This window comes from Pygocentrus nattereri, chromosome 6, assembly GCF_015220715.1.
Source record: "Pygocentrus nattereri isolate fPygNat1 chromosome 6, fPygNat1.pri, whole genome shotgun sequence".
In the NCBI taxonomy this organism is placed as follows: Eukaryota; Metazoa; Chordata; class Actinopteri; order Characiformes; family Serrasalmidae; genus Pygocentrus; species Pygocentrus nattereri.
In genome coordinates, this window is record NC_051216.1 from 8,119,025 (window position 1) to 8,143,821 (window position 24,797).

Sequence of the window (24,797 nt, forward strand, 5' to 3'; positions counted from 1 at the left end):
GCAGAACATAAGGCTAAGAATTGATTGAATACAAAGGGAACTATTTTACTCCGTCTTCACCTTTCCATTTCTCTGAGAAGACTTCAGAAGGAGAGGAACATCTGTCCTTTGCTTCATCTGTAGTAGAGCGTCAGCCGACCTGATATTCCTGAGAAGGCATCATCAGTAGTGTCGTGAATCTTGATCTCAGTCCTGGGGACACCGTGCACTGAGCATAGTGTTTCCACTGCCCTAACACACAGGATTGGACTGAGCCCCAGTAATCAGTTACTGTGCTGAGCTGAGTTAGAAAGCCAGAGTAGAGCAGGGAAAAATGATGCATTGTTTGGGGAAGACAGAAACCGTTTGAGCTCAAATAGCTTTTTCAAAATAATGTAACTTCCAAATGCTATTATCAGCCCCCCTGTAGCTGGGATATATCATAGCTGCCCATTCTACTTCATTTGAACACAGAAGCTGTCCCAGATTTCACAACTGGAGCAATAGAAATGCTCCAAAATTCCTTGGAATAAAATATCTTTGCAGTAACTTGGATTTAAAGTAAAAGACTTTTTTGCCTTCTCCTGTAATGTTATCATTTCAGAGATGTATGTTTTTCATTGGACTGCAACGATACTCTGCCTTCATTACAGTAGACTGAACAGCTTGGCAGATAACTGACTTTTTAACAGACTCCTCCAACAATGTGCTTTTCAGTGAAAAGATCTGCGTATCTGCAGTTAATGATTTTAAATGTTCATAATTTTGGGTAGTGAAGAAAACATTTGTTGAGGACAGATCCCACCGAGCGGGAGATCCCACCACCACACACAGAAAATATTAAAAGGCAAACCCAAATGACTCAGATGTGAATTTTGACATCAGCTTGTAAAGAGATCACTAAAGGAACTTTAGTTAGTTAAATAGGTAGCTAATGTGACCGTTATTAGCAAGTATCCGGGCACCTCCTGAATGAATGTCTTTTTGCTAATGTTTTTTATCACTTCCACTCGCTCTTACAAAGGCACTTTCATTAATTAAAGACTTGTTAATTAGCTGATGAGTTGAGACAGATGAGCTGGAAGCAGGGAAATGGCTTATTTGTATGCTAATGACCACATTGATCATCTCAGTGGAGGGGCCGTTTGCATGCAGCACTTCCTTTGGAAGCAGCATCAGCACAATAACTGTTTGTCAGGAGCTCCATGGATGACTGAGCAGTTGGACTCAAGATCTACATCTGCAGTGCCAAGCATGAGCTGTGCTGGTGTAAAACACACCACTTTTGGACTCAGCAGTGGCAGCATGGTTTCTGGAGTAGAGGTCTACACAGGACTGTTTTCATTCTACTTTAGGCTATTACAACCCCAGTTCCAGTGAAGTTGGGACGTTGTGTAAAACAGAATACGATGATTTGCAAATCCTTTTCAACCTCTATTCAGTTGAACACACTACAAAGACAAGATATTTAATGTTCAAACGGATAAACTTTATTGCTTTTTGCAAATATTCACTCATTTTGAATTTGATGCCTCCAACATGTTCCAAAGAAGTTGGGACAGGGGCGTGTTTACCACTGTGTTACATCACCTTTCCTTTTAACAACACTCAGTAAGCGTTTGGGAACTGAGGACACTGATTGTTGAAGCTTTGTAGGTGGAATTCTTTCCCATTCTTGCTTGATGTACAGCTTCAGTTGCTCAACAGTCCGGGGTCTCTGTTGTTGTATTTTTTGCTCTTCATAATGCGCCACACATTTTCAATGGGAGACAGGCAGGCCAGTCTAGTACCCGCACTCTTTTACTACGACGCCACGCTGTTGTAACGCGTGCAGAATGTGGCTTGGCGTTGTCTTGCTGAAATAAGCAGGACGTTCCTGAAAAAGACGTTGCTTGGATGGCAGCAGATCATCAGAGATGCTGGCTTTTGAACTTTGCGCTGAAAACAATCCAGACAGTCCTTTTCCTCTTTGGCCCGGAGGACACGACGTCCATGATTTCCAAAAACAGTGTGAAATGTGGACTCGTCAGACCACAGGACACTTTTCCACTTTGCGTCAGTCCATCTCAGATGAGCTCGGCCCTGAGAAGCCGGCGGCGTTTCTGGGTGGTGTTGATATGTGGCTTCACTTTGCATGGCAGAGTTACAGAATGATGCCGGTTTTTAATGCAGTGCCGCCTGAGGGATCGAAGGTCACAGGCATTCAATGTTGGTTTTCTGCCTTGCTGCTTACTTGCAGAGATTTCTCCAGATTCTCTGAATCTTTTCATGATATTATGAACTGTAGATGATGAAATTCCTTGCAGTTGCACGTTGAGAAACGTTCTTAAACTATTGGACTATTTGCTCATGCAGTTGTTCACAAAGTGGTGACCCTCGCCCCGCCTTTGCTTGTGAACGACTGAGCCTTTCAGTAATGCTCCCTTTATATCCAATCATGACACTCACCTGTTTCCAATTAACCTGTTCACCTGTGGAATGTTCCAAACAGGTGATTTTTGAGCATTCCTCAACTTTCCCAGTCTTTTGTTGCCCCTGTCCCAACTTCTTTGGAACGTGTTGCAGGCATCAAATTCAAAATAAATATTTAAAATAATTGTAAAAAAACAATGAAGCTTATCCGTTTGAACATTAAATATCTTGTCTTTGTAGTGTATTCAATTGAATATGGGTTGAAAAGAATTAGCAAATCATCGTTTTCTGTTTTAATTTATGTTTTACACAACGTACCAACTTCTCTGGAATTGGGGTTGTAGTTTACTTGCGGGATTTCTCTTCATGCGTGTTTCGGCCCACTCCCTCCTGCAGGGGGCTTGTTTTCTTGTCTGCTCCCACACGCAACACTGAAAAGTCCCTGGTTGGTATTGTGGTGGGTGCAGGCCGCTGTTCTGGAGTGATCAATGTTTTACTTTCTGGCAGTCTGACCAACAACTCTGGGTTCAGCAGTGCAGACCAGTACATGATTGAGCGGTAAAGTTTGTAGAGATCCCTTAAACTGTAGTTGGCTAGGTAGCTAATTCGAATGTTATTAGTAAGTGTGCTAGCGCAAGATTTCTCAACTTGTGCTCCCCGGGCCTGTCTTCGGGCCTGTCTTCGGGCCTGTCTTCGGGCCTGTCTTCTGGCCTGTCTTCGGGCCTGTCTTCGGCCTGTCTTCGGGAATGTCTTCTGGCCTGTCTTCGGGAATGTCTTCTGGCCTGTCTTCGGGCCTGCCTTTGGGCCCGTCTTCTGGCCTGTCCTCGAGCCTGTCCTTGGCCTGTCCTCGAGCCTGTCCTTGGCCTGTCCTCGGCCTGTCCCCGGGCCTGTCCTTAGGGAAGGCAGTTCATACTGAGCCAGTCATGTCAGCTTAAAGTAAATTAAGAGTAATTGGCTATTTAATCATTATAATCTAAGAATCAAATGTTTTCAAGTTAGAACATAAATGTTCATACAGACAAATAAAACTCGCATGCTCGTTTTTAGACGACGCAGCCACAGGCACCTGCTCGAGTTGGAGAAGCTCCTTAGGGTGCTTTCACCTACCTTGTTTGGTGAGGACCTAACACAACTTCTCTTCAGTCGTCTTGTTTTGACGTGTGGACATTCCACGTGTATCCGATCTACAGTTCACTGCTAATGGAAACGCGTTCTACATCAAATGAGGGATGTCATTAATAGAGCAGGCTTTCCTTCTCTTCTAGCAGCTCTTTTGGCGCCGTACACTCGGTTTAGTCTGCCTGTTTTAGCGGCTGACTCTTTACAGCCTCTCATTTACTTTCATGTCGTTCCTGCAGCCCCAGCTGCAGCTGTAAAAATGACAGACAAGCCGATAATGGCGAAGATCTGCGTTTGATTTCGGCTTACTGATCGTAGAATCAGATATCAGTTAAGGTTTGTTTTTCTTGATTGTGACGATGCAAATCCGGACGCCCGGTGAGAGGAGGGGAGCTTGCGACCTCCTGAGATGATCTTGTGCCAAAGCCAGTGGATTATTTTCAGTAAAAACATGGTGGGCTGCAGCTCTCCCCCTTTTTAACTTGACTGTAATTTGGGTTCTGTGATTGAACCGGTCTGATCCTTTCTAGGCTCTAAAAAAGAAAACGGCAGTAGAAAAGCTAGTTTGAGTTTTCCTACAGGTTGAAATGCTGTGTGTTTATAAACAGGTGAGCATTGGGGTGGAAAAGCTTGAGAACCTTTCTTCTAGCACCTTCTGAATAAGTGGTTCTTGCTAATGTTTTCCACCCCCTGCACCAAATTAGCAGCTACACCTTCACCCTTACAGAGACACTTTAATTAATTAAAGCCTTGTTAATTGGCTGATGAGTTGAGACAGATGTGCGGGAAGCAGGGAAACGGCTGGACCAGAATGGGGGAGCATTGACCTACAGGATGTGTATATGGGGCAAGATGCTGTACAGGTGGTAAGCGGACTGGGGGGGCTGGGGTCCCAGAGGGAGGAAAGGGCTCATTGGTCTTTTTTCTGAAGGCTCCACCTTCTCTTTGAGCATGAACTAATTATGTCATGTTGCCTGGCAACCGATATAGAGGTCTCAGACTAGAGGTGGGTGATTCTTTCACAGCCCTGTGTGTGTGTGTGTGTGTGTGTGTGTGTGTTTTTGTTTGTCTTATTTCTTTTGCAAATCTAAACAAACAATGACTGCAGCTCACACACATGGGCGCACAGATGGTCTGGTCAGGCTGAACGGGGGTCAGTGTGGTGACTGTAGGAAGTGAAATGACCCGACTGGGAATACTTGTGAAAACACTCATTTCCATACTCTTGACCTACTTCAGCACGCGCTGAATGGAGAGCTTGTGCTGCAGCTGATCACAGGAGCGGAGCACGAGGGCGTCTTAAAGGCGAATTCCACCGTTTTTCTGCTTTAATAAATGGTTAAGATGTAAACGGAGTCCTTCAGAGTGGTTTGATGTGAATAATCTCTGTTCTGGAGAAGCTTACGGAGTCAGGATTGTTCAGTGATCGTGATGGGAACCAGACATCTGCTGAGTTTAGTGCCTCTGACGCGTCGCTCTTTCATCGTCATCACCGTATTATAACTCAGACTCGTGTAGGTTCACTGGTGGTTTTGGTAAATAAAATGTCTATGTCTGTGTTGTTGTCATGGCGACCCCCTGGTTCCTATCACCACCACTGTAGAGATCCGAGTGTCTATAATCAACCATTTCACACCAAACCACTCTGAATGACTTCTGAATTATGATGGAATTTCCCTTTAAATAATCCCCTGAGCTCACGAAAGCCAAAGCCATGCTTGGCATTAATGTGGGAACATGTGGGGATGAGAGAAAGACATAAAGCCTGGGAATATCTGTCTGCCGGTTAGAGGAGACGTTTCACTCCACTTCCTAAATTTAATATATGACCATATGGAAAAAATAAAAAATGACTTTTGTTGATTTGAAGTGAAAAATAAGTTCAACTTTTAATGAACAGCTGAATTTTAACATGTTAGAAACAAAACGAAACACAATGTGCCATAAAGTAAAAAAAAAAAAAACGAAAGAAAAAGTACTTCACCCCCATTGTGTCTCTCTCGCTCTTTCTCTCTCTCTCGCTCTCTCCTTTCCCTGCTCTCTCTCTCTCGCTCTCTCCTTTCCCTGCTCTCGCTCTCTCTCTCTCTCTCTCGCTCTCTCCTTTCCCTGCTCTCTCTCTCTCGCTCTCTCCTTTCCCTGCTCTCTCTTTCTCCCTCTCTCCTTTCCCTGCTCTCGCTCTCTCTCTCTCTCCTTTCCCTGCTCTCGCTCTCTCTCTCTCTCTCGCTCTCTCCTTTCCCTGCTCTCTCTTTCTCGCTCTCTCCTTTCCCTGCTCTCTCGCGCTCTCTCTCTCTCTCGCGCTCTCTCTATCGCTCTCGCTCTCCTTTCCCCACTCGCTCGCTCTCTCACACTGTCTCTCGCTCTCTCACTCTCGCTCTCTCCTTTCCCTGCTCGCTCTCTCGCTCTCTCCTTTACCTGCTCTCTCTCTCTCTCTCGCGCTCTCTCCTTTCCCTGCTCTCTCTCTCTCGCGCTCTCTCTCTCTCTCTCTCTCTCTCTCTCCTTTCCCTGCACTCGCTCTCGCTCTCCTTTCCCTGCTTGCTCTCGCTCGCTCTTGCTCTCTCGCTCTCCTTTCCCCTCTCGCTCTCTCTCGTGCTCTCGCTCTCTCGCTCTGTTTGTCTCTCTGTCTCTGTCCTGTCTGTGTCTCTCTGCTCCTAGTAGACTCATCATTTTATCTCTGGGTATTTTTTTTGCTTATGGGAATTATAATGACCTGTTCTTTTCTCCAGTCCAGTTTTAGATGTGGACCTTTTCTGCTTTCTAGAGATACTCGTTCTGGGTGCCAGCGTGTTTCAGTTTTTCCATTCGTGCACAGCTGAGCGACGTGTTTCCTCGTACGCTGATGACTAGTATTTTCTCAGAGCTGAAAGCTTAATTGTTCGGGGCTTTAGGAAATATGTCATGGTTCATCCTCAGGGCCGTTTTAAGTTTGGCTGAAAAATGAAATGTCACAATTCAGCGCTAAGTTGATTTAATGGGATGTTACAGTTGAGCAGAGGAGTCTGTTTACATTTATCTTCTCTCTTTTAGTCCACAGTTTGACTGCAGTCCAGTCTAATCTCCCACTGGAGCAGCCCTCCAACCTTCCAGATGCTGCAGCCTTTTCTAGTTACTTTTCTATTAGAAATGCACAAAAATGCTATATAATCAATTGTATAACAAAAACTTCAGCCTTGTAGAGATTCAGATGTTACGCATTTATACATTTAGCAGCTTTCGTGCCAGAAAATTAGGTCTACGAACGTTTATCTATATATTGTTCGCATTCGTTTTTACTGTTTTTACTCTTGTTGTTAAAAATGGCTCTTATTAAAACGTCAAGGGACATCCTAGACTAATAAACCACTGTTGATCTTCTGAGGTTTTAAGTTTTACTTAAAGATCCAAACGGGGTTTTATCTGAAAATCTATACTGTGATTATATACCGAATCCATTAGAAATGGTGTGTATTGGAGATGCACTGATACCTCCTTTTCTCTCGGATACCTGATTCTTTAGCATCAGCCGATAGAGTACTAATTCTGTCTAACCTAACTCGCATATCATCATCATCATAATCATCATCATCATAATCATCTGATCTTTATACAGTCAAATTTTTAAAAGATTTTATTTTTGTAAAATCAATGACATTTATTCCAAATAAAACACACTCAGCTGGGCTAGATGACATTGTTGGATTGGACATACTTGTTGGATTATGTCAGGTAGATGCTTATGAACTTATTTTTCTTTATTTACTGTATATATTTAGTATTTACTATTATATCATTAGTAATAGGAACCATATTTAAGAGCTAAATTAAATGTAAAGTATCTTTTATTGTTCAAAACGGTTAAAAAAGAGCTGAACAGTGTTCAGATAAACCTGTCGTGTTTACACATCAGCACGCAGCAGCTTCTCTGGCTCAAAACCGGAGCTGGAGGTTGTTTCCCATCCAAATATCTCAAGTCATTTGTTTCTAGTGTGCCTCTTGTTCACTCGCGCTGCATCACTGAGCGTCAGTTCATTAAATGCAGTTCATGCTGTCAATATCAGTTTTTTCTGGCTTGGTCGAAGCAGCGGCCCGTGATGGACCCTGCTGCTGAGTGATACAGCTGACCGACGGAGGAGCACCACAGGGCTAGTGGACGCACAGGCCTGACTAGCAGGCTGCTGTGCTAAAGGCTAAATCAAGTCTAAATGCCGTCATTACACCAAGAGTCTGGCGGTTCCTTCTGCTCTCTCAGTAACTTTAACTCAGACTGTGAGTGACCACACAGTGGCAGAAGAGTGAGTACTGACAGAAGCAGCTCAGCTGTTCAGGTCAGTGGCTCTGTTAGTGTGTTCTTAGCACTAAAAACTGCTGTTACAGATTCTGCCCTGAGTATTTTTGCCCATACCACAGCCCATACCACTGACATGCTAAGTTCTATCTGTAGGTCTACACACGTGTCTGAAGTTGCTTTGCAGTATCTGTACCCCATCACCAATGCTGATGCTGCGTTTAAGTTCCAATATCAGCCGATACTGATGCAGGATCGGTATTGGTGCAACACTAGTATGTGTACAGTTATGTACATTATTGGCCATACCTCCCAGTTCTAGCAACTGGTCGGTTTCTTGGTTTTTCAAGTTTAAATTTAAATGTGGTGCAATGGAACGATGCAGTTCCATTAATATTTATTAGTATATTTATGGAGAAAATACTCTATTAATAACCTAAAGGAACATTTTTATTGCTTTTTGTTTTTGTTTTTTTTGCCATTTTCAGCTGTTATTCCCACTAATCAACTAATGGTTTGATTTAATCAGAATCAGTGAAACTTTCTGGCGTTTTGATTAATTTACATCTAAATCTGTTGTTTGTGTTTCAGTTAAATGTCAGTCATTATTTTATATCTCTTTGCTGCAGTAAGTGAACCTCATCAGAACTTTTTATAGCTTCTCACTGACGGCGAATGTGGAGTTTTCTTTAGCAGTAGTTGTTTTCTCATCCTATGAGGTTCCGTTAAGAGGTTAAGTCTGGGGGAGGCGGTGGCGATGTGCGTTTGTCACGCAGCCCCTTCCCAAACACTCGTTTAGCTAAAAGAGAGTTGTGGCTTGATTATTAATTCTCATTTATGAATTCAGTCGTGAGGTGGAGTCAGTAATTATGGCCCCACTGTTTAATTGTACAGTCATATGCAAAATTCAGAGCTCCAATCGCCTTCAATCAAATTATGCTTTGTTGAGTGAAAAGTTAACACGGCTTCTATGGGAAACACACGACGGGCTAAAAAGAAGAAATGGGATTGGGCCAACATATTGTTTTCAAGTGTCACCCTAACTCCTTGGAGCAGCTACAAGAGGTAGTGGTTGAGATCTTGCCCTATGAAATGGGACCCTCAAATAAAAGAGCATCTACCAGCGCAGCTCTGTAGGCGACCCTGCCTGTCTGCAGTGCCGGCAGAGCAGGGGAAAGTTCAGCTCCTCACTGCTGGGCTTTAGTTACATTTACATTACATCATATGCCTTCGAAGAGGGGGTTTACGACAGTTATGTTATCGCCCACCCCCACGTTTGGTGATATGAAGCCGAAGTCAGATATGCACCAGGTTCTTGTTCTGATTTTCCCATCCCAACTTAAATGGAGCAGCAGTGACATTCTGGTGCTTCAGACGTCAGAACTGCCGAACTGTTTAAGGTGGAATTGGAAAATTGGCTACCTAGCAACTGAGACATTAGCGTCCTATTAGTGATTTTTAATTTATGAAGAAAACGATCATATTACATTGAAATGACACTTAGCGTAGTTTAATCATAATTTTATAATGCAGCATTTACATTTGTGGGTTTCTTTGCTCTCTTGCGCTCCACCTTGCCAGTTTTTCTTTTTTTCCCTTATAACGGAGAGTGAGTCTCTGAAAAACCTCTGTTTGAAGGGTCGTGTCGCCCCAACACTTCCCCCTACCCCAATATCTCAACTATAATCAGGACACCCTAACCCTAGAGGTGAACATGCAAAACAGGGGGCTAAGGGCTGAGAGGTATAGGCCAAGGGTAAGATGGGATTTGGCCTTAATATTAATGGTTTAAAATGAGTTTATTAATGGCTGTTTATTAGGTCTTGAAGATCTTGAAGACAGATCTTGAAGATCTTGTTGTCTTGAAGACAACAAAGGGCCACAGATAAATGATGCACTGTTTGGCTGTAGAGGCTAGAACTAGACATTTTCATAGCTAGAACACTGTTTAGGGAGTACAGAGCCGTTTGAGATTCAGCCTGGGACACGACGTCTGACTGAAACACGGACGTTTGAAGTGCGTAAGACATTCAAGTGATATTTTTAGACTTTTACACTGCAGTTTTACAGTTAATGATACCGTAAGAGCTTTAATTCAAGCCTGTGATATTAATGATGGAGCTGTTTAAGCTGTTGGTTCTTTTAGTCTGTTAGCCAGCTGACCAGCCCGGTTCTAGTTAAGAACATAAGTTGTCAGCCCCTCAGTTTAAACAAGGAAAGGGTTCGTACTTCATCAGTTCGCTCGGTGGTCCATGCGAACAGCATGTGAGTCTAAGATTATTCCATCAGAACAAGGGTTGTTCGTACCGTGACGCAGTAATAGAGTTGTTTTGAGGTGGTCATAGCTCTGTGTTTTGTCTACGTATATTGTGGATTTTACTGCAGCTTCGACCGCGGCTCAGCCAATCAGTTTTTAGGACAGGAACTATCTGCTTTGTGTAATATGGAGCATTCATAGCAGCCCTAGCAAATCTCCAGCGCTTTGACTTTTTTTGTCATATTGCCCGACCGTCGTTTAGACAAGGGCTGTCAAATAGGCTGCGGATCCGAGTTCCGCTTTGCAGGCTGAATTTTGCTCTGACTGACCTTGCGGATATGTGAAATGGGCTTGGCTCATGTCCAGCCAGCTGCCTCCCACAGATGTTCAGGGTCAGTGTTTTGCGGATGACTTGAAAGAATTATTATTATGCCAGAAACATCTTGATTAAACAAAACGGGGATTTAAGATTTGGACATCTCTCTACATCTCTCCATTTTTCTCGCTCTCCCTCCATCTATTCCCCTCTATCTCTCTACATCTCTCCATTTTCCTCGCCCTTGCTCTCTCTATATCTCTATCTCTCCCCCTCCCTCCCCACTTTGTCATGTTCACAGTTAGAGGGTGTCATGACAGATAAGAGAAAGATGATGACTGAAATCTGTCTGTTTCAGATTAGACACTCTGTTCTGTTCAGTTGTCACAGTTTCCTCTGAGGCCTGTTAGATTTCCATTTAGAGCACAAATCCGTCTCTCCAGCCTGAAGCTGTGAAATCTGCAGGAAGTTGGTGACCTCTGCGCACTATGCGCCTCAGCATCCGCTGACGTTTTACGTGGCCGACCACTTCGTGGCTGAGTTGCTGTCGTTCCCAATCACTTCCACTTTGTTATAATCCCACTGACAGTCGACTGTGGAATATTTAGTAGTGAGGAAATTTCACGACTGGACTTGCTGCACAGGTGGCGTCCGATCACGGCACCACGCTGGAATTCACTGAGCTCCTCAGAGCGACCCATTCTTTCACTAATGTCTGTAGAAGCAGTCTGCAGGCCTAGGGGCTCGGCTTTATACACCTGTGGCCATGGAAGTGATTGGAAGTGATTGATGACTGAATACTTTTGGAAATACAGTGTAGAAAAATGCTTTTTTTTAAACTGATTTTTGTAACCCCCAAATAAATGAACACATTAAACACCCTGGGACATTTCCAGTCTTTCTTGTTTGCAAAAGTTGCAGCATAAAAAATTCATACTCTTTAACGGGCAAAATGGGCGTTTTTCATTCATAAATTACTGATTTGTTACAAACATTCTGATCTTCACTGGTTTCTATTTTCAGTTAGGGCATTCAGCTTTCAGTCTAATGTTAGAGACTTTAGGATGGCCCAGGATTCCTCCATCCTTTCAGACTGGTAGCTTAGCAGCACATAGATATGAATCATCATGGCCTGTGTGCTTTATAGAGCCCTGATTTAACACACTGGCCATGAACTAACATGTTAGTCATGATACAACCAGTGGTGACATCATCATTGAGCCCAGAGAGTCAGGCCTACTCAGAATGACTGGCCAGCTTCACATTTAAGTAAGTAAATTAACCAAAAATGCAAAGGAAGCAGTGATTGAATATGACACTCTAGATTTTTGGGCAATCAGGGTTTCAGTTTAACAAAGTGTAACTAGGCGTTAACTAAATGGACAGGACACTCATTCAGAATTCCTCCAGGAGTCCATTCAGATGGACTAGAAGTCTATCAGCAGAGCTCATTCAGAACGTGAGTGTAACCCTTACAGTGACACCATATGACAGTAACTGTTAGTCATAAAGCTGTAAATGTGGCTCATTCAATCTGAAGGCAGGAATAACTGCATGGAGAAATCTTATGGGACTTCTTCCTTGTACACAGTAAGAGAGACATTCACTAAGAGAGAAGTTTAGATAGGAGTTTGTGGTTTAGTTTTGTTTTTCTGCTTCCTGGTTCTGAAGTTGAAAACACCTGAAAGTTACTCATTTCTTTTTGCCCCCTGCCACTCAGATCCATAACAGCACCTCTGGGGAAACATTAAGCAATAGAACCTGAGAGGGAGTGTGTTATCATGAAATAACATCAGGGCTGTGATTTGGTCGCCGTAGGTCATCGCTCTAGTAAGTTGTCGCCCTTTTCTGAGCATAATATGGATCATCAGGACTTCCATGCATTGACGTATATATTTATATATTTATTGTTTACATTTGTGCCATATTTCTCATCCCTAATGTACAGATAAATACAGTATAAGCCACCAGTGCGATTAAAACACAACAAAAAGAAGCGAAATACAGAAGACTCGAGTTAATTTCCCTCAGTGACCAAAGAGCCACTGCTCAGGTCTCATGAGGTCAGGAGGTCTGCTTTCTCTGGACCTCTGCAGATGTTTGGAGACCAAATATTGGGGTGTGTGTGTGTGTGTGTGTGTGTGTCTGTGTCTGGCCCAGCTTTAGAGAGGGTGCTATTTCTTGTCCCACCCGCTGTGTCCCGAGTGTTTACTCAGCTGAGCATGTCTGCGAGACCACCGAAGCGTTCTGTCAAACACACACAAGGCGCATGTTCTGTCCTCACAATGCGTTTGGTTCTCAGCGGACATCGAACATGTACGTTAATATATAAATGACCACACAGTGGATACTGCTTATTATCATGTATGGATTACTGTACGGTCAGTCTTGTAAATTAAATGTAATCAAATCCAAAGTTTTGTTGTCCAGTCGCTCATTTGCACTCGAATAATAGCCCGTGTACAGTCATGTGCCGAAGTTTGGACGTTGATAAAATTTTTATTTCATCAAATAAACCGTAATTGTGCATTTCGCTGCATCAAAACATCGTATCTCCAGAACAGTAGCTTTACAGGAGAAGGAAAGAACCTGCTTCATTTTTAATGGAAGGCAATGGAACCAGAATTTTTTTTCTAAGTCATTTTGGGCCGTTTTCTTTAAGTCCATTCATCATGAAATTTACAGATAATGTAAAGAACCGAAGGCATTTTCAAATGATCTCAAACACTGAAAAATGACCGAAATGGAGATACAAGGTTGTGTGTTCTCTGCAGAGGATGTTAATATATGGTCACTTAGAAAATCAACAAAACGTGATCTGACCACGTCCATTTACATTTACGGCATTTGGCTGACGCTCTTATCCAGAGCGACTTACAATTTGATCATTTTACACAGGGAGGCCAAGGTGGTGTTAGGAGTCTTGCCCAAGGACCCTTATTGGTATAGTGTAGGGTGCTGCCCTGGTCGGGGATTGAACCCCAGTCTACAGCATAGAAGGTAGAGGTGTTAACCACTACACTAACCAACCACACGTCCACCCAAGCATCTACGTATAGCTGTACCTACAGTTGTATTCAAAAGTTTAGTTACCCCTGTTTGAATTACATTCGAACCTCTGCAGGAAACTGTTTTAATGAATGACGTTTCCTGCAATTGTGCATGTGCAGTAAATTCATATTTAATGAACTAAAAAAAGGAATGAATAATTGTTGAATGTGCAAAAGTCTCTTACAGTTGTACAGTCCCAGGACTTATTAACTCGTTAGGCCTTATTGGACTCATTAGGTCAAGAACGGTCAATAGGAGTTGTCAGCTTTTACAGTTCCACAGCATAATAAACACTCCACAGCCAGAGGCCCCTCGAAGTGTTGGTTAAAGCAGCCACACGCAAAAAAAAGCACAGCACGCATTTTTAAAGGTCCCAAATATTTCTCATCTTTTATTGTTGGCCTGAGGTCGATTATAACCTTTTGTGGTTTTACGTACCAAACAAACAGTCGTCCATCAGTTAATGCTACTGTTCTCCAGCCTCTCTGTATCCTTTAAAATGAATGGTTGTTTATTGCTCTCTTTAAGACTTCTATATCGCTGCTGTCGGAACAAAACCTCGTATCTCCGTTTTTGTCATTTTTCAGTTTTTGGCCTGATTTGAAAAAGCCTGTGGTGATGTGTGTTGTGTGTAAATTTCATGATGAAAGGACCAACAGAAATTCGCCAAATTTGTTTGGAAAAAAGTCTGGTTCCATAGACTTGCATTAAAAGTAGAGTGTGTTTTTTCCTTCTCCTGTAAAGTTATCCTTTTGAAGATGAGATTTTGATCCGACAACAGCAATATGTAAATGACCTCTGTTCTGATTGATTCAGAAAGCACTCCGAGATGAAACACACCTTATAACTTCAGAGCGAGTGGGAGGAGCTAAACTGCTGCTGTAGGCAGAAAGTGTTGCGGTCAAGAGAGTTTTTGTGGCAGTGAATTCCAAACGGACCGTGCCTCAGATGTTTCAGTCTCCAGAGTGAGGTTTTCATGATGAGTGCAGCGGGAAGCAGCCGGTGACTCAGAGCAGAGGGCAGTGGACAGACAGACGGGGCAGCTGGCAGTGGATGTGGGCATTTGTGTCAGACGAGTGGTCTCCTCAGGGTCAGGGCGGTCATGTTTGTGTTGAAGTCCCCCCTGAGCGCCTCATGTGCGAGTAACGAGCGTCAGTGGCGTTTAGTGCAGCCGCACGGTTCTGACCCGGCGGAGATCTGCCTCATCTGCCGCCTCGGCGCTCCGCCGTCATACGCCTCCGTTATTCCTCCGCCGTGAACTCTGTGTGGAGTTTGTGTTCCCTGCAGTGTCTGGATCAGGTCACGCCGCTGGCCACTGGTCAGAGACGGTCTTCAGGCGTTGGTTCACTGAAACTCATAAGTGCTAAACGCTGTAGTGTTTGTAGGTATTAGTCCGTGTTCAGCATCACACAGTGGTCACATCTGGTTTCGTTCTCCGTTTCTACTTCTTTCTTTCTTTTTCTTTCTTTCTTTCTTTCTTTCTTTCTTTCTTTCTACACTTTTATTTCTCTCTACTTCTATTTTTTATTTTTTTCTTTCATCAGATCACTGATTCTGTGATTGTCAGTACTGATGGATTACAGAGTTCTGTGAATCTGTTTCCTTTTCTTTTTAGTTCTTTCTCTCCTTCTTTTTTGTTCTCTGGTTTCTCTTCTTATTTCTTTCTTCCTTTCTTTCTTTCTATACTTTTATTTCTCTTCTTTTTCTTTGTCTACTTTTCTTTCTTTTTTCTTTTGTTTCTCTCTGCTTTTCTCTTCTTGTTTCTCCTTTTTTCTTCTTTCCATTTTTTTCTTTTTCTATCTTTGTCTTTCTATACTTTTTATTTCTGTTTCTTCTTTTTCTTTCGTCTTGTTTCTTTCTAGGCTTTTTCATTGTTTTATTGTTTTTCTCTTCTTCTACTTTATCTTTCCCTTTTTTCTTTCCTTTTCATTTTCTATTTCCTCTTTCTTTCTCTTTTCATCCCGACTTCCTTTATTGGTTTATTTCTTTCTTCCTTTCATTTCCCTTATTCCTGTCTTTCTTTTTTCTTTTTATTTGTTTTTGTTCTATTTTTTTTTTGTTTCTCTCTCTCTCTCTTTCTTTCTTTCTTTCTTTCTTTCTTTCTTTCTTTCTTTCTTTCTTTCTTTCTTTCTTTCTTTCTTTCTTTCTTTCTTTCTTTCTTTCTTTTTTTTCTTTCTTTCTTTCTTTTTTTTCTCTCTTTCTTTCTTTCTTTTTTTCTCTCTTTCTCTCTTTCTTTCTCTCTTTCTCTCTTTCTTTCTTTCTCTCTTTCTTTCTTTCTTTCTTTCTCTCTCTCTCTCTCTCTCTCTCTCTCTCTCTCTCTCTCTCTCTCTCTCTCTCTCTCTCTCTCTCTCTCTCTGATCATGTCTTTGTGTCTTCCTGTACAGGTAATCCTCGTCTCTGCTAATAAGCTCACGCGTTACATCGAGCCGTGTCAGCTTACTGATGAGTTTGGGGGCAGCCTGCAGTACGACCACATGGACTGGGTCAACAAGAGACTGGTAAGTAACACTGGACGTCACTCTGCTTTCTTAAGTTACTCGAATGTTCTCTTACTGAAAAAAACAGCCCCGGAGCTTCACTGCACTGTACAGTACAGCGCTCTCCTGCAGAATGGAGCAGGGAAAAGGTCTGGAAGTCTGAATCTCTACAGTCTGGTTAAGGCTTCGAGGCGCAGTATTAGCAGCTGGTTTGAAGCCTGAATGTGGTCAATATTTCGTCTGAGATTTTGAGAGCACTAAATTAACTGCTCAAGCTTCAAAACAGTTGGATTTGTTAAGTATCATAATTGATATAATTCATAACTGCATTAAACTAATCATGAGATTTTTGTTCAGGTGTTTGAAAAATTCACGAAAGAATCCACTTCCCTGCTGGACGAGCTTGCGGTCATTAATGAAAACGAGAAGGCCAGCCAGCCGGACAAGGCCAGGTATTTCACGTCTCATTGTCTTACACGAAAGCCAGTGATTCACACCACTCTTCTCTGTTTTCCTTTTAAATGCCCCAAAGTATTCCTTCTTGTGAGCTCGCCCTTTTATTAAGCGATATTAGGTATTCATGGATCCAATGGCTGAAGTGATTTATTATTATGGTTTCAGAGCAGCACCACTGTAGCGTGTGGATACGCTCTGGTTATGAGAACAGGGAAGAGAAGAGATTTTTTAAGGGAGTGAGGTTATTTTCTCCTCACTCGTAATGAGCTTGGTTATAGGCTCATAAAAGCTTAACTAATGATTAACTGCATCACTCAGGCTGCTCTACTGCTGCCCGCACCAGTGTCGGTGCTCTTCAACACTGTGCTGAGCACCAGGGCCTGATAGATATGAATTGGCCATTAATATCAGCCAGGTTTTGCCGTCCTGTAAATTTATCAGCATCGTCAAAAACCCAGCATAAGCCTGTGCAGTCTCTGTTCTACATCTGAACAAGCAAATAAACACATTCCAACCATTTGTGTTTGAGAGGGGTAGCTGATCGGTGGAGCTGACCAATAGGTGCTGCTGATATAAAGAAGGGAAAAACCAGAGCCAAGAAGAGCCTCAGAAAAACTACCCTTAATAGTGCGCGCGCACACACACACACACACACACACACACACACACACACACACACATACATACATACATACATACATACATACATACATACACACACACACACACACACACACACACACACACACACACACACACACACACACACACACCACACCCCACAGCATGTTTGATTTCAGCTTTCACTCCAACGCCAGTCATTCGACTCTGCGCTCTCAGATGTCCTGTATGATGGGGGTCAATTTAGCATCAGTTAGCTGGACCCGAGCCTGGGCTGAGCTGTGTGGCGCATTTGTCCTGCTAACTAAGAGCTCATTAGCTTAGTCTGAACGCTGCTGTCCCAAACACCACAGAGTAGGTTTGATTTTTGGCTTTCTGTCCCTCCAACACCAACTAAACTTCTGTTTTTTTTTTCTTGGAGCAGGGGTGTCCAGTCTTATCCCCAAAGGGCAAGTGTGCATGCAGGTTTTCATTCCGAACAGGAAGAGCACACCTGATTCCACTCGTTTACGCAGTCAGTCGCAGTCTTAAACAAATGATCCTGTGTGCTGTCACACCGGCTCTTTGCAGATAAGATCGGACACCCCTGTTAGATTTTTAAATTTGGTGGTGGTTGGTTAGTGTAGTGGTTAACACCTCTGCCTTCTACACTGTAGACTGGGGTTCAATCCCCACCTGGGCAAACACCCTGCACTATAACCAATAAGAGTCCTTGGGCAAGACTCCTAACACCACCTTGGCCTCCCTGTGTAAAATGATCAAACTGTAAGTCGCTCTGGATAAGAGCGTCAGCCAAATGCTGTAAATGTAAATAACGCAGGATGAGACGATGCAAAAGTGACGAAGCTTTTATCACAGCTTTTTTATGCTACCCTGTGGTTAAAAACCATAGAAAGGTTTGAAATCTTTAATATTACAACTTAAGCCTTCTTTCACTTCAGAGCTCATTTTTGCCCCTGTCGTTTGCTCCGAGCTTCACCAAAGCCGTTTCATTGAATTTGAAATAAAATTTTTCAGCGTGTTAAATTCTTAGAAAAAAGACCATATTTCAAAAGAGCTCATGAATATTAAACATTGAGCAGTAATTAAAGAATAAAAAATATTGTTTCTGATGAGAGGAGCAAGTTGAAGTGGTTTGGGCGTCTGATCAGCAGGCAGGGCCGAAAAGCTTGGTGTTGATTAATAGGAGTATAATTTTATTTTTATATTTAGGTTTTACCAGATTAAAGTTTTTGTTATGATTATTTATTCAGGCGCAAGTTAGAAGGGGTTAGAAAATAATTGTGTGGACAGGTTTGCTGATTTTCCTCCCAGAGCAGTGCACAAAAGTTTGCATTATAATTAGTCTGCATGAGTAGTTGCATTAGTAGTATAGTTTTTGCATCATGTCAGCTTTTTTTATCGTCATTTTATTTCATCTGTCTGAGTTTGCCGTCTCCCAGAAGCCCTGCAGTTTGTTTTTGCTGGGTGTAAACTGCACCAGAGCAGTCTGTAGGGTTTTTTTTATTTTTTTAAAAAACACTAATAATCTCTGGGCTTCTACTGCACTAAACTAACTTTTTTTACCCCAGCAGGCCTTCGGACAGCAACGCCCTGCCCTCATTTGACCCTGAAACTGTCCTCCAAACTGGTAAGCTTTGTTTTATTGCTCTGTAAATAACGGCTCTCCAAAAATGCAAAAAAACACCGTTTAGAAATGTGAAATACGTAAAATACCACATTTTATAGTCATTCAGAACAGGGAGTGATATTAAAGAGGACATGGAGTGTCTAACCGAGGTTCTCATTATAATTAGACCACGTCTGTGATCTAATTATACATTTAGATCAAACGTGGCTCCAACTCATCGCAGAGGTATAGGATGGAGCTGCACCACAGCCCAGTGCTGGGGATGAATCAGCTTATCTTTATCTAAAAAGGTGAAATGCCTGTCATTATATAAGAACAACAATTTTTATATATATTTTGTCACTTCAAAGTCACTGCCCTGCTGCAGCATCACTGAATACCTCAAGTCAGTTTTACTTGAGTCAGTTCCGATATAAACAAAGTCCAAGTGGTTTTAAGTGAAGTGAGTCATTCTAGAGAAATAGTTCAAATGGGTGATGGTGGGAACCAGACACCTGAAGAGTTTAATAACTCTTAAAGCTTCTTCTCAGAAGGTTGTTCCATAAAACCTGGCGATTATGCTGCCTAATGCCTGAGACATGGTTTTATGATGAAGTTTGGGCCTGAAATGTGTTTTTGTGTGTGAATTTATGGTGGAGAGACACATGCAGGGCGTTAGAAGACTTGTTATGTAGTTTTATCATTATAGTCATCATTAACATTGCATACGCAGACACATGTGTGAACACTGGCATTTAAACCTACAAAATGACTCAAGCCCAGTGGAAAGACTTACTGTGGAAATATTAGAAGTTTTCAGATTCCACTGTAAAATTATTCCTCACCACAAACATTTAAACCTCATTGTTAACTTCTGAAAATGTCTCACTGCTATATTGGTGGATACTATATTGGAAAGTTTGAGTTGTTATTCAATAGTAAATTCCACAGTGCAGATTATAAGTAGACACTAATACTAATATAAGTATCATAAGCTAGACACAAAAATTTCCAAAAAAGTTGGGATGCTGTGCAAATGTAAATCGAAACAAAATGCAATTATATGCAAAACATTTAAACCCTATATTTAATTGAAAATCGCATGGGCTCAGAAACACTTATGAAAATCACTGTCCTTGAAAACTGTTCATCGCTGCATCCACAAATGCAAGTTAAAACTCTAAAACACGAATTAACCAAATATAAACAGGACCAAGAAATGCTGCCGCTTTCTCTGGGCCTGAGCTCATTTAAAATGGACTGGGCCGAAGTGGAAAAGTGCCCTGTGGTCTGACAAATCAACATTTGGGGGGGGAAAGCCGGTATTCATGATGGTACGGGGGTGCATTAGTGCACATGGCATGGGTGACCTGCACATCTGTGAAAGTGCCATTAACGTTCAACAATATATACGTTTTGGCAGCATATGCTGCCGTCCAGACAACGTCTTTTTCAGGGAAGGCCTTGATTATTTCAGCAAGACAACGTCAAACCACATTCTGCATGTATTACAGCAGTATGGCCCTGTATTAAGAGTCCAGGTGCTAAACTGACCTGCCTGAGGTCCAGACCTGTCACCCACTGAAAACATTGTCGGTTTATTCACAGATTAAACTACACTTGGATAAATGAGAAATTGTAAAAAAAGAAAAGTAAATGTTATTAAATAATAAACTGTAATTATTAATATTCTTTTCTTATATCAAATTCCTCTGAATAGCTATTTGACGTTTTGTTTAGATTTTTGATCAGGGAGATTTTGTCACCGCATTCTCAATATTCATTTTATTCCGAGTTCATTCTTATAAGCTATACAACTTTTCACAGCTTTCTACAAGTTTCCCTAATGTTAGCCCTACATTAGAATAAGTACGGTAAGTGGATTGTTTGTGTTTTAGCCGGTACCAAATTAAAACACACCTGGATCATCGCTGATTCCAGTCCTTTGGATTTTATCGGGACAGGCCTGGTTTCAGTCTACAGAAATGTTGACAAAAAACCCAGTGAGCTGTTTTCCTGTGTGTGTAATTCGAGTGCAATGTGAGTGTTAGTGGAGCTGGTGGGCTGCGCTGCTGTAGGACAGAGCCGTGTCCACTGAAGGAAGCTTTGTGTCCAGACTGCTCTGTCTCCACACAATCACATGCTCTAAATAAAGCCATTGTCAGTGCGGGTGACTCATGGCCTGTGCTGAGGCCGTGCATAGTGAGTGCAGAAGAGGCTGTAAGTCCTCTGTTTGTTTACGTTGTGTGAGGACAGCTGTGAAAGGGTGACTGGGCGCTGCGTTCACTCGCGTGGCGTGTTTGGGGTTTGTTGTGCTTTGTGCTCGTAAGAGGCTCTGAAGGGCTTCGTGTTTGATTTGTTGTAGAGGAATTGCTGCTGGCGTTGAGTGTTTTATGAATAACTGAATCTCACAGATCAGCTGCTGAGTCCTCAACAATCAGCGCCATTTACTCCTCCGTCACTGACACTCCTCCACTCTGCCTCTCTCTCTCTGCCTCTCTCTCTCCCCCTTTAGTCTTAATTCACCACCTCTAAACTACTTTTCTCTTCAAATTTCTCTCAAGAACTGAGAAAGTCATGATCAGGAGCAGTCAAGACTCTCAATGTTTCTTCGGCTCTCGCTCTCCATCCGTCTCTCTCCCTCTCACTCACTTTCTTGCCCACTCTGTCTTGTGCTCTCTGTCTCACCGGTGCTGTCTTTTGCTCTCACTCTTACTCTCTCACTTCTGCTCTTGCGCTCTCGTTGTTTCGCCCTTGCTCTCGCTCCTTTGCTCTCTTTCTCCCCGTTACTCTCGTTTTCTTGTTCTCTCTCTTACTTGCACCCCTTTTTATTTTCCTTTTTTTGTTGCTGTTTTTCCCATATTTCTCTCACTCTTGCTCTTGCACACTTTCACAGTCTGTTTTACTGTTTGCTTAATTGTCTTCAATATTCTCATTTTTAATGATTCTTTTCTTTCTGTTCTTTGTTATTGCTCTTTTTTTCTTTTCTTTTCTCTGTCAAATTAAAACAAATATCTATGGTCCATATCTAGGTCCAGAATAGATGACTTTGGTTAATAACTGTCCTTCAGATCTCTCTCTCTCTCTCTCTCTCTCTGTCTCTCTCTCTCTCTCTCTCTCTCTCTCTCTCTCTCTCTCTCTCTCTCAGGTCATGAGCTGCTGTCTGAGCTGCAGCAGAGACGTTTTAACGGCTCTGAGGGCGGTGGGGGTGGTGGGGGGACGGCCTGGTCTCCGATGGACGATGAGCTGTTGGCGCAGCCTCAGGTGATGAAGCTGCTGGACTCTCTGAGGGAGCAGTACACCAAATACCAGGAGGTTTGCCGTCAGCGCAGCAAACGCTCACAGCTCGAGGAGATCCAGACCAAGGTCATGCAGGTAACTCCCTCAGGAGAGGAGAAGGGGGCAAGAAAGGCCCACCGTGCCCTGTTCTCCATTAACCCCATACAAGTGTGGTGCTATTGTCATTCTGCTACTGTATTAAACGTAGTGACGGACTCTGAATAAACTACATTTGACTTGCATTAGAAATGCAACAACCTGTGGTTACTGGGCCGATACAATAACCAATGATTTCATACCTCACTGTTTCTGAGACCAACATCAGCCACTGATAGTTTTTTGTTTTAAATGCATTTTTTGCAAGTTTTTCCACACTGCAATCCATATTTAAAGCGCAGTAAGTATAAGCTATAATTTTAAAGTCTTGGCTAATTTTGCTTAAAATCGTTAGCAAATATGACTTAAAAGCCCATCCCTACTATAAAGTTTCTACAAGCTTTTGGCACTTCATATTCTGTGGAATTGTGCCAGCTGTTGTTGTACATATCTAATAAATGATAAAGTACGTTGGTTTCCCAGGAGGTGACTGCCTACTGTGTGGGCAGCGTGCTCAAGGTTAAGTAATGCAGTTTTACACAAGTGCTTTCTCATGGGTTTATATAGTTCAGGGGTCGTATTACAGAAAATTCCTCTTTTTGTCTTAACTGAAGTTCTGACAGGTTAACATAAGATTGTTCACAAATTCGTATTACAGAAATCTGATCTTACTTTATGAATCTTATCTTACAGCATCTTTCCTGATCTCAAGTTAGGAAATCTTAACTTACTCGATTGAAGTTGACAGTCGACTGGCATGTCTTTAGCAACTGACCACACGCACAGAGCTTAATCTAGTAAACACGTAATCAATTTAGTTAGCCAGGCAGTTAATGTTAGACTTCCTTACTAGTGTAAAGAGAGTCAAATAAAGGCAAAGCGTGAAAAACTGAGAGTTAAGAATATTGTAGCAGTGCTTCATGATTATCACAGCGTCGCCGCTCCACAGTTTCAGTCTCCATTTCCCAAATGCTTTAGCCCTAAAGTTATTCCTCCCAGTAAAGTTAAGAAAATATTTGATATTTTGCCAACTTAAGATGTTTCTGTAATACCATTTTTTTTATCTGAAAAAAAGATAAGATTATAGACTTAAGAACTGTTGTTCTGTATTGGCTTCTGTCCTAAATTCAGTCTTAACTGAAGTTGCCATTAAAACAAAGCAGATCTCAGACTTGCTCACAGTTTTCTGTAAATGGCCCAGGTTTCTAAAAGTAAACCTTTCTGGCTATAATCCAGCAGGGCTTTACGTTCCCTGGGCTCGGATGCACCTGCTCGATAATTAACTGATGATAAACATGGTAATTAACTGATAGTGCCGAGTGCAGCTTCTAGAGTGATAACTCTCTCACTGGGAGAAGTTAGAAAATCACCTCTTTCATTTTTATTTATTTATTTATTTGTTTGTTTTACCTATATGATCTGCCGCCTTCATGTAAGACATTTCTACTATCAAGCCAAATGGTTCTTAGGGCTGTACTGGGCTGTTCTACGGTGGTCTGGATTCGTGAGACGGATTTTTTTGGGTTTTTTTTGGGGGGTTAGGGTTAGGATGTTTATTAAATGATCAGTTTAAAATTGTCTGCTGCAAATTTCACAGAAGTTTCAGCAACTGAATTTAATATCAGTTGCTTCAGTATGTATGTAATAAAGCTTCCATTATTTTCAGACTTACTTTCAGTTTTTCAGAGAAATTTACAGGAATATTTTTTTCACACCTCCCAAGTTGGTGAGCATTGTTTTTTGCTTCTCAAAGTCCAAATTAAAATTGTAATAAATACTACAGATTTAAATGTATCAGTCCATAAAACCGTAACTCAAATCTCAATGTTCTACTGCAAATGTTTTTTTTTGTTTTTTTGTTTTTTTGCTCCCAACTTGCTTTTAACGGCTTCTTGACAGCTACACATCCTTTCAGACCATTTTTCCAGATTGTATTTTCAAACTTCCCACTTGCTTTCCTTTGACTTTCCTGTGCCTAATGCAAGTGCTTCATCTTAGGCTCGGTCTCCTCAGAGATACCTCGTTTACCCTTTTTAGATGCACATGAGAAAGAAATGTGTAGAAAGAAAGAAAAGGCAGCCAAAGTGTGATCGTGTTATTTGAGTGAATGTTAGTGTCTTTTTTGAAGTAGAGCATAACGGCAGTGATTGCGTTTACATGCACTTAATAATGCAGAAATAACTGCAGAAAATCCGATTTGATCGGGAATCTGATCAATGTGTTAACATGCGCTTCAGTAATCAGATAATGTGAAACTCCTGTTCTAAGACAGTAATCATATTTCTTCTTTGCAACCAGCCAAAAAACTCACAGAAGATAATATAATGAAGGGATTATTGAGTGCATGTAAACACACTCGGTGACTCTTTTGCAAGCAGATTATGTTAAGAGGATACAGCTGTCGCTGGAAGGCTCTAAGATGGGAAGGATCAAGGAGTTAATGTGTGGAGGCATTAATTGATGCACTAAGCATCTGATATGCGTAGTTATTGAGACTTTTGTATAGTTTTCAAAATTTATACCAATGAGCCAAAACATTGACACTGGTGCATGTCAAGGTCTGGTATATATTAGACAAGTGAACAGGTGGCTTTCATAGTCGAGGTGTTGGCTGAGGGAGAAAGGGGCTACAGACAGACATGAGTTATCCTTTCTGTCAAATGGACGGCCTAGTGAGGAATTGATGGTGCCTGGATGCACTATGGGAATCAGGGAAGCCAGAGGTGAGTGTGATGTTGTGGGCAATGTTCTGGTTTGGCCATTCGTACGGATCTCAGTTTGGCTTTGTTCACACAGCAGGTAAAAGTAGCCCAAATCCAATTTTTTCAGCATATGTGACAGTGTGAACAGCAACAAACATACTG

General features: G+C 42.0%; 1 protein-coding gene across 3 annotated transcripts in view; it reads left to right on the forward strand.

Moving 5' to 3' along the window:
• The window catches only part of sestd1 (SEC14 and spectrin domains 1), a 93,443-nt gene that overhangs the window by 38,731 nt on the left and 29,915 nt on the right, over nucleotides 1-24,797 (forward strand). For 2 of the 3 annotated variants that reach the window (XM_017710605.2, XM_017710606.2), the window contains exons 7-10: nucleotides 15,780-15,893; nucleotides 16,230-16,324; nucleotides 18,521-18,579; nucleotides 21,707-21,933. In XM_017710605.2, coding sequence (XP_017566094.2) covers nucleotides 15,780-15,893; nucleotides 16,230-16,324; nucleotides 18,521-18,579; nucleotides 21,707-21,933 — 495 coding nt within the window. The remainder of the gene's footprint in view (nucleotides 1-15,779; nucleotides 15,894-16,229; nucleotides 16,325-18,520; nucleotides 18,580-21,706; nucleotides 21,934-24,797) is intronic. The other variant, XM_017710607.2, reaches the window with a different exon arrangement.